At 28.4% G+C, this 13,973-nt stretch overlaps 1 protein-coding gene across 1 annotated transcript in view; it reads right to left on the bottom strand.

The window, feature by feature from the left end:
* LOC107164946 (uncharacterized) overlaps positions 1-13,973 on the bottom strand; it is a 51,347-nt gene that overhangs the window by 22,534 nt on the left and 14,840 nt on the right. Inside the window, exon 2 of the mRNA XM_089224059.1 lies at positions 4,632-5,104. Within this exon, the coding sequence (XP_089080185.1) occupies positions 4,632-5,104 (473 nt within the window). The remainder of the gene's footprint in view (positions 1-4,631; positions 5,105-13,973) is intronic.

Genomic DNA, 13,973 nt, shown 5'->3' with positions numbered 1-13,973 from the left:
ATAGTCTGTAAGTAATGATTAAATATTAAAGATTTCGAATTTAGATTATAGAAAAATCTTTCAGCATACGTATTGAACTAATTCTAATCTAATATCCATATTTCATACATACCTATACGATATTCATTGATGTGTAATGATTATATAAGATTATTGTTTGATAATATTGCTTATGAATAATGATGAAATATCATGTAAAACACCGAGAAGTCACCTTACTGTATAGTAGGTTTTTAAGTAATTAATTAATAGGTAGTAAAAAATATTTTGCTTCAGAATTTTAAATAAAACATGTAAATATGTTATCGTTAAAAAGTAAATATTTTAAAAAATGCTAAAATTATAGATTTTTCCTTAAAGTTTTTTAAAATGACTAATTTTGTGTAGGAAAATAATGAATTTCCCAAATAATGATTGTTTTGCACCACAAGAACCACTCTTTTATATTGTGTGTGTGTGTGAAGCCCCATCGCAAGCGATTATAATGTATTATATTATAATGAGACGTCGTCTCGATTTTTTTGCAGATCTTTCTACGGGCATCATATCACGTTTATTACATCAAGAATAACAAGAATAACAACAATTGTGTGGTTTTAGTAGATATATAAGATAATATAGCACACACGCAAACATATAAACTGCCTGCGAATATACCTAATGTTCGTCGTAACAAATAATAGTGTGTCGGCGGACTGAAAACATTCTTGTGGGAAACGAGTCAAGTGTGCCGGGCAGCAGGATATATAATGGATACATATTATACATACGGCGTGGTAGTGCCATAGTGGTGGTGGAGACGACGGTGCGGCGTACCGGAAAATGCGATTGTTTTTTCCCCCGCCCGTCCCTAGCAAACGCGTCGACGCGACCGAGTAAATATGATACGATTAACGGCAATTTTCACTCACCACCCCGTCATCATCATCTTCACCATAAACCCACACCCTCTATATTTCCCCTTTCGTCTCCACAGAGACAATAGCAATACGCGACCTGAAAAAAACGCCGTGAAATAAGAGATATTTTCAAAAACTATATATAATGTAGATATATAATCTAACTTACCTACTTTAACCAAAGTAACTCACCTAACTTATATCTACCTATAAATATAATATAATATATAGGTCATGCACCGTAGTCAGGTTGAGTCTATTCCTCCAGACTTCTTAGATTACTAGATTTTCGTATTCCCAGTGATACTAGGTTACAGTGTTCTTTTAATACCTCTAACAATTATTTAAGTACAGACTACGGAAGCACAAATTTGTCCGAGTTAGTGGTTTTTTTTCTCATCCTATAAACGATTCACATCATATTATTTTTATTATACCTACTCAATTATTAAGTTTAGTCCTGTACTCCTGTGTAAACAATACTGTAATCATATTTTTATCTTTGTATTTACATTCTATGTATTTTAAAAAGCAGACTGGCGTTTATTCTAAAAAATAAAATAAATTAAATTGTCTTTGTCGTTTAAAAGTTTTATTGTTGTTCCTTCAGTAAACACGGAATTAGTTAAAACTCTGTCCTACAATGTATTTATGTGATGCAATATTGCAACTTGCAGTGTTCTTTCTTATACAAAACACTATTATACTAATGCCGAGAGGTACGCGTAATACCGTCTTGTATTTTTATTTATCTAATGATTTCTTTCCCAATTTATTATTTAATTATAATATATCAGTTACCTAATGCATTTCTAATATAACAAATAAAAATTAAATTTTGATATTTCAGTAAAACAACATCAGAATAAAATACTTGGTTACGATACTAATAATTTTATACGATGAACGTAAATAGAGAGGGTAGGGATTTGTGGATGCATTTAAATGATCATGACAGACGTATAGTCACATCCATTATATAATTTAACTAAAGACTCTTGAGGAGGTATCAAGGTGCACACGCACACACGCGTATATGTTTGCCCTATACGCTATAATACGCGCACACATGTAACATATCATATTTGTCTGTTCAGTGGAAATTCTGAATCTACGTTAACTATATTCAACTAATCAAATTATAATTTAATCACAGTGCCAATTAAGCGAAGATAATTAAATAACAAAATTCGATTTTAGATAGCAATCAGAAATAATGTATAGTTCATTCAAATCACAGTTTATAACTTATTATATAGTTCATAGTTATATTAATTATAAAACAAAATTGAATATGTACACACTTGCCCATGCACTTTTATACCTCTATTATTTGAACATTTAGCAATATGATTAAATGTTCTTTTGTTAGCTGTAATTTATTAATTATTTTGTCATTCATTAAATATTAATGGAATACACCTGTTTCGCTTGTTTTTGATAAATCATTAGATGTGATTTTCAATTTTTTTTTTTTAATTACATTTTTAGAATATTTAAATTATCAATACATCTTATAGAATAAATAAATATTTATAACTAATTAGTAATTAGTAATTACTTATAAATTTAGGTAAACAGTTAAATGGATCATCTTGTATAATTCTTTATAATGTTTACGATGGGAAAATCATAATAATTATTAAATTGTAAAACAGTACTTAGCTATAATTTGTAATTGATTTATAGGGAACTTAAAATAAGGCTTTATTTTATTTTATATAGCATCATTGATTTATAATGATAAATGATAGGTAATTGATAATATGATGTTAAAGTACTACTAATAATTTATTGTAAGTGAATAATTTTAAACTACCAAATATCAATATACCTATATTATATTTATTTTTAAATTATGAAACATAATAATATACTATATACCTTATCCAATGCATATATATTCAATAAATTTAGAATATGATATTTGATAAATAGGTAGCGTAATTCGAATTGTGAAAATCGTAATTTATTTACTATTTATTGTAATCGCAATACTTTGGATTCCTGTAAGTCTTATTAATGACATCTGACGATTTAACACTGTTTAATAATTCAAACAGCATAAACATTGCCGGTAAACAGTATTTTATTTTAATTATAAAATATTATAATAAATTATTTAAATTGTATAACAATGCAATTTTTTGTATTACTTTAATATCCTTTGTGTGACAATTAACAAACAAATTGTTGAGTTAAATTAGGTAAAAAAAATATGCACATATATATAATGAATTATGAACAAAACATAATTTAATATTTTTTTTTTAGATAAAACTTATCTTGTTAATTGTGTTATTTGTCTTTTTTGGGTACACACCTCAAACGATATTTAGTTGAAAACAACCAAGTTGATTTCATGACATCAAAATTCACTTAACGTTAACAATAAACTACTGCACATATACATTAGTATGTAAATTATTAGATATTGTACAAATATTCTTCTATTCACTTGGTTCAAATAATTCATAGAATTCGTTTAATAATTAAAAGTTATAACAGTGAAGTTCATAGAATTTTGTCCAATCGTACATAATTAATTTAGTTAAACTATGAATGTTACAGGGAATAACGTCAGAAAATTGTATTGCTACATACACGAATGGAAATGTAAATTAATAGTAATCTAACAGTATCATTATGAGACGTATTATAACTATTCAATTAAATGGTATTCAATACTTTTTCGATAACGAAGATAATGATTAAAACAATGAAATATTGTCAGTAGTAAGTTAATATGGAAATCTATTGTCTATGGTCATATTATAATATAGACAATTATATTATTGACAATTATGGAATATATGAAAAAAATTAAGGGGAGACACGTAATAACCATAATTATTATTTATTGATTATCGTATTAAAACGTATAATACATAGTTTACAGAACGTAAAATGAAGTGAAACATAAAAAAACCAACTGTTATTTTTATATAATATATAAATGTAATACGTCCACTGCCTTCACGTTAAAATGTTAAATCAAAATTTACTAGTGTAGTACTCAGTACTCACTGTAAAATCATATTATTATATTATTATATCGATATACCATGTATATATCATGTACATCCGATATAAAATGTTCATAAATTATAATTATAATAGTTTTGTAATATGGATACTGGAAGTATTGGATATAACTTATACATACCTACTTTGGCTGTATTTTCCTATCACAAATGCGACAAATATAGTTCAAGAATGTTTCCGACGGCTGCTGATAGGTATAGGCACTTTAAGATACGATAAGCATTCTAACAACAGAATTAAGTTTCTCAATTCCTTAATGTTAATGCTACAATATACTACACAGATAAGGGTGAGTTAACCACATTTGTAACTTTTGAATATCCTACCAAAATTAATAAAAAAAAAAAAATGAACACTGGAGATAATTCGCGAATTGCAGTCGTTATTACCAAAATTTGGGGAACTCGGAAATGATGAACGGTAGGTTTAGTTATATTATAATATTATATCATGCTGTAGAATACTAGGTTAGATTCGATGGATATTTGAATCGCGCGATTCTTTTGACTCTATAGCCTTATATAGGTATAAGGTATAGGTATATGTATGTAGCCATATATAGGACTATTTCAAAGAAGCGCGATGGATTTCGGACTACATATGCGATGATAAAATATTATTATGATTGGCTGCACAATGCGCATATAATACGGTTGCTGTTGGAACTAAGATGAAATAAAAACTCACTTGGACCCTGACTTCCGGCAAGTTGACCTTCATGGCCAGCTCTTCACGGCTGTACACGTCCGGGTAGTGAGACTTCTCGAACGCTCGCTCCAGCTCGTGCAGCTGATAGGTGGTGAATGTGGTGCGGTTCCGGCGGTGCTTTTTCTTGTCAGGCGGCGACATACCACCGGCCGCGGCCGCGGGTGACGTGCTCGCTCGGCCACCGGATAGTTGCTCATCGTCCGGTTCGCCGTCGCTGCTATCGCCGCACCCACCGCCGCTCATATCATCAATGTCGGCTGATCTACGCTGTTGAGGTGGGCCTCCAACTCCACCACCAGCTCCTATTCCACCCCCTACTCCTCCACCTCCTCCAGCGTTTCCTCCACCACCAACGCCCCCGCAGCTACCACTGTGCATTATGTTATGTTGGTCGGACGACACGAGTTGGTGACGGTTTTGCTCCGTGTCACTGGAATTGCAGCTGTTTTCTCCTAGAAAAAATATGCGCAAAGTGGATTTTATTACTTTGTTTAATCAATAAACCACACGAATAAGTCTAAATTTGTGCGGACATTAAACCACAAACATCTATTAAACATAATGTATGTTGGTACGTTTTACCTCGTTAACAATAATTAATTTAACTATTTATGTAATAATTAATAATTAATATTATACATAAATATAATTATATAAGTCTTAAGTCACATCGCTAGACATAATAACCGTCAAAGTTCAAAATTTATAATTTAAAAAATAGTGATTTGAAGTTTGAACCTAAGATATTTTAAAGAGTTAACTATGCGTTGAAAATAAAAACTCATAAATGCTTCAAATATTATAAAATACTTTACCAAAAAGTTAGACTTGTGGGTTTTTAATTTTTTTTAATTGAATTTAAGATTACCTACCATATTTTGAGATATCGCTATATTTCATACATAAATTGATTTTAAGAAAGTTACGCGTTTATGAAAACACGACAGAAGTGAATTTCATGTTGTGGCTGCGTTAGTGTTAACATTTTTCAACGTTTTTGTGTCGACATTGAAGAAAACATTGCTTGTATTATTCATTTGTTCCCCATTATTATATTATATATTATACTCTAATGACTAATATTATCTACTTAACAAGAACGAAAATGGTCTACTTATATAATAAAATACATTTAGATAAATGCGCATCTCAAATTAAAGAAGTTAGGTTTGGTAAATAATCATGAAAATCCAAGTATTCATTTATGAATTAAAGTATTGTCAATGTTTTTAATGTGATCTTTTGAATATCATAGTATAATTAGAACACGCAATAAAAAGGAATTTAATTAAAAAGTAGATATTATTATTATAATTACACTCTGTGCCTGTTATTTCGCTTTTAAAATTAAGGATTTAATGTAAGTATTTAGAGAAAATATAATTATGTTTATTTAAAAAGTCATCAAACGACTTTTAATAGTTAATAATGAAAGTACAAAACAAATATAAACAAGATGATGAGAATTTGTAGTTAATAGTACATTGTATGATATGCGTACATACTAATAAGATAAATTATTAATAAATACGATTTACTATTTAGTCACCTAATTGTTGAGTTATTATTTTTCAACGAATTAATGTACATTTTTAAGGGGGAAATCGATTATATTTCTACAGAAAGAATGAAGTATGTTTACTTTTTTTTTTGAAATTGCAAATATCAAAACGTTTTATAGGATTTCGATTGTTGTTGTCACCTAAGTGTTTTTTTTTTTTTTTTTTAGTACAACCATATTATTATACAAGTAGTCAAGAACCCTACGGCAAGTAAACGTTTTCTTGTACCACTGACACATGTTGACTCAAACTGTTTTTTTTTTTTATTCTACCATACTTCCTGTTTGAAAGCATTAAATGAATAATCAATTAAATCTAAACAGATCAAAATATATTATTAAAATACCTGCTTACATATTATAATGTGCGTGCATTCGAACATATTATGCATCATAAGAATATGAAATAATGTGCAAAGCAATCGAGCTTTTATTGAATCAACACGCCCAACAATACAAGTTTTCGACCGCATTTTTTCGCTCTATTTTAATTTAATAAAATCTAAGACGGACATACACATGTCATGTATTCACAATAGGTACACATATATTCCTACTGAGAATAAAAATAAAAAATAATCGACAGTTTTATTGGATTTAAATAACCACTTAATTTACGCGGACTCCACCCACGAAATATAAATTCCATCACACACAAAGTGATTTCATTCGGAAACCTTTTAATTCGGACCGCATCGCATTAACCAGATGTTTATCAGCCACAGTAGGTATAGGAAAATATTGTAATGTTATAATATTATCCCCACACTGACGAACATAAAAATTATATTACCATAATAATCGGCCGTCAAAAAACGCTACCGCCGATCGTATGAATATAATATTATTATGTAGGTGCACTCGAAGATAACGACCAAACGTCACGTCGCAGTCGGCGATGGCAGTAGCATATAATAATAATAATAATAATAATATCACGATTGAGAAACACACCGCAATAAGTAAAATAATAATGTATAAGGTATGAAACAAACGGGGGAAAGAAGGAGGAGATTTTTATAGAAACGCGAAGCACACAGACCGGTGTTAATAATATTATAAAATATATAAATATACTATATTATGATGTGTGTGCGTTTATAAAATAATTTGATATTATCGTTGTGTTGTAGTAAAAGTGTTTAGTAAATGGACCAATGACTTTGTATTTTTTTTTATAAATATATATAATTACTGTTCAATACATACCATTGTCATGTGTACAGTAATATTTTAGTTTCATTTTGATGATTTTGACAAGTTAATCGATAGTCAAGGCTGGGCGTAAATGTGGAAGCGGCTTCTGACTGTCACCACTAATCGCACATAACGAGAACTATAGTCGGCCGATTACATCGAAAACATTTTATTTTTATGAACGGACCGGTGTGTTTAGGGAGCCAAGTCGACCGTTCTTATAAGTGTGTATATATGAGTCAAGTTATACAACAGCTGAATGGACGAGATCGAAGGAGTCTCGCTGTTAGTCTGTATATATTATATCATGCGGCTGTGCCTGCAGCGAGGTTTATAAAAATGATATAGCCGAATTGGTAAATGTATATTTTATTATATAGATAATATCTTTAATAATATCATTATTACAATTTAATACGGCAAAAAAAAAATAATAAACGTTATGCAGCCGAAAGGAAAATAAAAAACCAGTCATGTAAGAGACACAAGATCGAGCGTTTGAAGATAAAGTAAGTTTATAAGACACTTCAATTGACACCATGCTATGTTGAATGGCAAATAAAACAAAATCACCTCAGGCCTGGCTAAAATAAATATTATACATTATTGAATTTACTTGAATGAACGAATTATTCGTGAAGATTATCAAATTCCTTAAAGTTGGGCAAATAATAAATATATTGCAGTAAACATTTTTTTTTAATTTTTTAAAAATGTTAATTACTTTTATTAATTATATAATATATTGGAATAATATTTCTTTAGGCTATGATTTTGATGACTATAAAAGTTGAAAGTTTTATAAAAGAGCTGCGAAAGATACAAATTTAATTTAAACACCCAGAAAATGTATGATTAAAATTCATTAGAATTTATTCCACGACTTAAGAAAAAAAAACCAATTACTTAATTAAAATGTTGGGTAACATAAATAACTAACTGCTAATAAAAATTAACGCAATAATTATTGATAAACTAATTATCCTTAGAGATCTGCAATCTGCAGAATTCGGAATAGATTAAAATAGACACACGTCGTATATTCTCACGTCGTGAACTATGAAGTTACATTAACACATAAATGAATAAATTGTGTTAGGTACGTAACCAAAACATTTATTTACAGATTACACAATTTGCAAAATCAATTGTATTACAATAACCATTCTTTTATGAAAAAATATATACTTTTCATGCATTTATCTACTCTCGACAATTAAATGGAAATAAAACAATTCTATAGTTTATTGCAATGCACGTTAAACAGATTGTAATTTTTCAATACTAGAACGCATAAATTATTACTGCGATCATATTCAATTGGCGAATAAGAAGAAAAAATCAATTCGTTAATTTTTTTTTTACTGCTGAAATGTACATAGACCTAACCTTTGATATATCTGTTACCTACACCGGACTACTGCTGTCATTATTTTTGTTTAAATTACGCGATAGTAGGTATACTTTAGCCATTTAATATGTACATATATAAAATTATTATAACGACCAAAGTTGGTTCACCACCGTGGTATAATTAAACGTTTCGCCAGTTACCTTTATTACACCAGTATAGGTATAAGTATATGATATGTATAGGTACGCAGTATTATATTAAACGCCCTAACCAAGCGTATGATGCATATATATTGTTTTGCAGCGCTTGTGAGAGAGCTTAACGATTTTGAAACAAACATTTTTACCGCCTTAAGCATTATGTATATACATTATAGCTGTAAAAGAAAAAAACACGAAAGTTTTTTAATTTTTTTTTTAATTCTCCTGCACTAATCAGATTAACGTTCTGGCGGTGCCGCTGCCACCGCCGCCGACGCCACCGCCATGCCACCACTACCGCAACCACTGCACTGCCCTCCTGTCTGTTTGTCAAAAAAACAACATTTACCTATTTGCTTATATATAATATATATATATACCTAGATATACCTATAAACCTGGCATATATCCGGACAAGGCACGCGATATCCTCGTTAGCGGAATCAGACGCCACCACCACCACCACCGATATATTATACATTTATACACACCATAATAATAATAATAATAATAATGCATACCTCCTAGTATAATATTGTATTATATACTCATTAAATGAAGTTAATAGCTATTATATACATATCGGTATACAGAGTGATATTTTTTAAGCACCATAGTAATTATTGATAAATCAATAAATATTTTTCTGTTATATTTATTGATTTTATAAAACTTTTAAATAGGTATATTACTTGCATAAACAATATTTTCGCAAAAATAAAAATATAATGTAGTTTTACTAGATCTCTTATCGGAATAGTATTTTTTCAAGTTTTTAAAATAACATGTTCCTTATTTTTTCAAACATCATAGTATACATTATGATGTATTGGACATTCATTATTATTTATGATTATTTAAATTATAAGTTATCATATAGTAGTGCAACATAATATTTTACAGGATGTCCTCTACCCTTCCGCTTTTATGTGCCTATATAGACTATAATACTTCATATGCCTACTTTAAATGCTTATATAATGATAATAAAATATGAGTTTTAAATTAAGACTAGTTAAGTTAGTAAATTTAAAAGAACTTAAAATACAATTTGAATATCGTAAATAAATCTTTGCCTAAACTAAAAAATAAAAATTAAATACAAAAAAAATCATAGTTATATATAATTATTTAAAATCACAAAATGTATACAAGTGTAAAAATAAATTATACATTTAATAGGCGTACTATAGGTATACCTACACTCGTATTATTATTATATTTTGTACCAAAGTCCTACGATCTATAGTAGGTATACATAGGATACCGCGGCGACCGTTTCCCTATATATGAGGAGCAACTGTATTAAATAATTGGTACAAACCAATGTAATACATACCTTGGTAGGTTCTACGCCTCTGCGGTCTATAATATAATATAACGTGTACTTAGCATTACTGGCGTCTCGCACACGAATGTGCTGCAAAGGCTGTGACTATAATATTACATTATTATATGCGCATATACGGTTTAATTTTCACCCTCTCGCCGTAGACAGAAAACTTTTTTTTCATAATAAACCGTCGTCGTCGTTATAATTATTATTATTTTATAATATACTGACTGTAGGTACTGCTGCGCAGACATATAATTCGACACGCGATCCCGTTTTAATAATAATTCGAATTACGTTTAATTGGACGGCACCCCCGTGCAGCACGACGGCCAAATTGGTCTATGTTTATTATAATTTTTTTTCACCCCGTTTCTATAGTTCATGCGCTTATCGGCAGATTCGCTGACAGATAGCCGATTTTCTACTAATTCTATTCGAACGCAGTTTGTGTGCGTGGTAACGCGATCACATTATAATATAATATAATTTATAGTTTATATATTACAACGACAGCCACGGCAGTTGACACTGCATATCAGTATAGGGCAAATAAACTATTATGAAGTATACTATTATTATTTTTAGGTGGTTTTTCTTTTATATTGTTTTAAAAATTATATAAATTATAAATAATATGTGTGTGTGTGTGTGTTGAGTTATTAAATGAGTGGCATACGACCTTTTATTGTACAGCCATATACAGCTGTACCCATATTGTACAGCAGTCATGAGGAGAAATGTACTAAATGTTAAATGTAAATAACGGAATTGGTGGCAACTATAGGTACGTAGTGTAGAGACGTTTAGTTGTCGGATTTTATAAAAAAGCGCGTCAAAATATGCTGGTATATAAATCATTGCTGTGCATAGACAACTCAACCTTACTAACTGTTTTTGAGAAGTTTATAATTATTATAGTAGGTATAGTTATATTGTTTATTAATATTACAACCGTCCATCACTATTATAGTCTTGATGATTTACGGAACTGCAATGTCACACTAGTTCTTTGTACCCAAAATATTGGACCCTCGATATGATTACCTGAATTTCTTTGCAAAACATAAAAAATACAATTTTTGAAAAAATTTTAAGCCATAAAATATTATTATTTTAGATTCTGAGCGGAGCGATGAATGTATTGATTTTACCATGATGTGTGTTTTTTTTTTTGTTTTTTTTTTTTTTTTTGTGTCTGTCATCACGTTTTGGGGCAGTAAAAATGCTTCAATTTTTGACTTCAGTACCTCGTTCGATCAGAAAGTGAATCTATTTGGTACTTTGGGGGGTCAAAAGTAAAAAATTCTTAATACTTTTCTAAATAATTGTGAAAAACAAACAAAAAATTAAGTGAAAAACGGGAAATTTTACGCACACTCATTTTTCGACAAAATCGATTTTGGTTTTTGATGTAACTTTAAAACAAATGACCATAGATTCATGAAATTTTCACCTAATGTTTATTTAAGTATATTATATCCACCATGCAATTTTCAAAATATTTCGACTTAAGTTGAACTATTCATAGGCATTTCAAATTTTCGATCATTATTAGTTTTTTTTAAATTAATATCGATAAAAATTTATTTGTTAGGCAGAAAAGCTTGAAAATTTAATACAATGCTCTTAACATATTGTTACAATAGCAGATGAAAAATAAAAGAAATTCATAGTCACAATTTTTTTTTATAAGCATTCAAAGTTTGAATTTTGACAAAATACGTAAAAATCACGAAAATTCACAAATTATTTTAAGCTAGAAATTCATAAAAAATTTTCTTTTTAAATCTAAGATTTAAAAATTTAATACAAGATTCCTTACAAGTTTTTCAATCTTTATCACAAATAAAAATTCCACCTGAAATTCAAATTAAATTTTTATGAGCATTTGAAATTTAAATTTTTACAACATTGGATTTTCACTTTTAGCGATTTCCTTATTTTGGTGTAACTCTAAAACAAATTACCACAGATACTTGAAATTTTGACTGAATGTTTATTTAGGCGTGTTATATATTTGATAAAATTTTCAAAATATTTAGAATTGTTTTGAGCTCTTTACTGACATTTTAATTTTTCAACTTTATTAGTTTTTTTTTCTATAAATATCGATAAAAATTTATTTGTTCGGTAGAAAAGCTTGAAAATTTAATACAAGGCTTCTAACACATTGTAACAATAGAAGTTAAAAAATATTAAAAATTCGTAGGCACAATTTTTTTTTATAAGCATTTAAAGTTCAAATTTTGACTAAATACGTAAAAATTACGGCAATGTTCAAATTATCTTAGATAGAAATTCATAAAAGTTTTTCTTTTTAATTCTAAGATTTGAAAATTTAATACAAGGCTCCTAACATATTTTAACAATAGAAGTTGAAAAATAAAAGAAATACATAGTCACAATTTTTTTTTATAACCATTCAAAGTTTGAATTTTTACAACATATTATGTAAAAATGACGAAAATTCGTAAATTATTTTATGCTAGAAATTCATAAAAAATTTTCCTTTTATATCTAAGATTTAAAAATTTAATACAAGGCTCATTATATATTTTTACAATAGCAATTGAAAAATGAAAGAAATATATAGTTACAATTTTTTTTTATAAGCATTTAAAGTTCAAATTTTGACTAAATACGTAAAAATTACGGCAATATTCAAATTATCTTAGATAGAAATTCATAAAAGTTTTTTTTTTAATTCTAAGATTTGAAAATTTAATACAATGCTCCTAACATATTTTTACAATAGAAGTTAAAAAATAAAAGAAATACATAGTCACAAATTTTTTTTATAAGCATTCAAAGTTTGAATTTTTACAACATATTATGTAAAAATCACGAAAATTCGTAAATTATTTTGTGCTAGAAATTCATAAAAAATTTTCCTTTTATATCTAAGATTTGAAAATTTAATATAAGGCTCATTATAAATTTGTACAATAGCTATTGAAAAATAAAAGAAATATATAGTCACAATTTTTTTTTTACAAGCATTCAAAGTTTGAATTTTGACAACATATGTAAAAATCACGAAAATTCGCAAATTATTTCAAACTAGAAATTCATAAAAAATTTCCTTTTTAAAACTAAGATTTGAAAATTTTTAATAATCTATAATATATCCTAGACAGATAAACCGTCTTCGCTCAGAATCGTTTTTCGTATACAATGATGTAATATCATTGGATTCAAATTTAATTCCATCCATTACAGTAACCCACTTGTAACCTACTGTACAGCAGAGCGACATACACGACTTACCCGCTTTTTTAGTTTTAAAACGTGTTATGATATTGTTATGAATATGAGTTAAGAGGATGCAACACAATCATTTGTTGTCTCCGTCTTACAAGTGCATAACATAGCAACTTAACGCTCAGCAGATCACGTTTTAATTTAAGATTTATTTTTATTTTTCACATACATATAGACGAAATGTTCTAAGAAAATAAATTTCTAGAAATTTTCAAAATCTAAAAATGTTATTATTGGATTGTTGAAAGAGGACATGCCTACAGACTGCAGTATCATTTACAGCAGCATTATCATGATACAATATCATCCAATCTTTGCCGTATAAAATCTCAATAATTTAACAATATACATCCAATATTGGTCCTATAAAGGTGTTACTGTGAAATAGTGTGTAAGTTTGGCAATATATGTT

Source organism: Diuraphis noxia, unplaced genomic scaffold, assembly GCF_037042655.1.
Source record: "Diuraphis noxia isolate RWA-SAM2 unplaced genomic scaffold, SU_Dnox_SAM2 contig0003, whole genome shotgun sequence".
NCBI classification, from domain to species: domain Eukaryota; kingdom Metazoa; phylum Arthropoda; class Insecta; order Hemiptera; family Aphididae; genus Diuraphis; species Diuraphis noxia.
The sequence above is the reverse complement of the archived record's forward strand: the minus strand, read 5'-3'. Positions and strand labels throughout refer to the sequence as shown.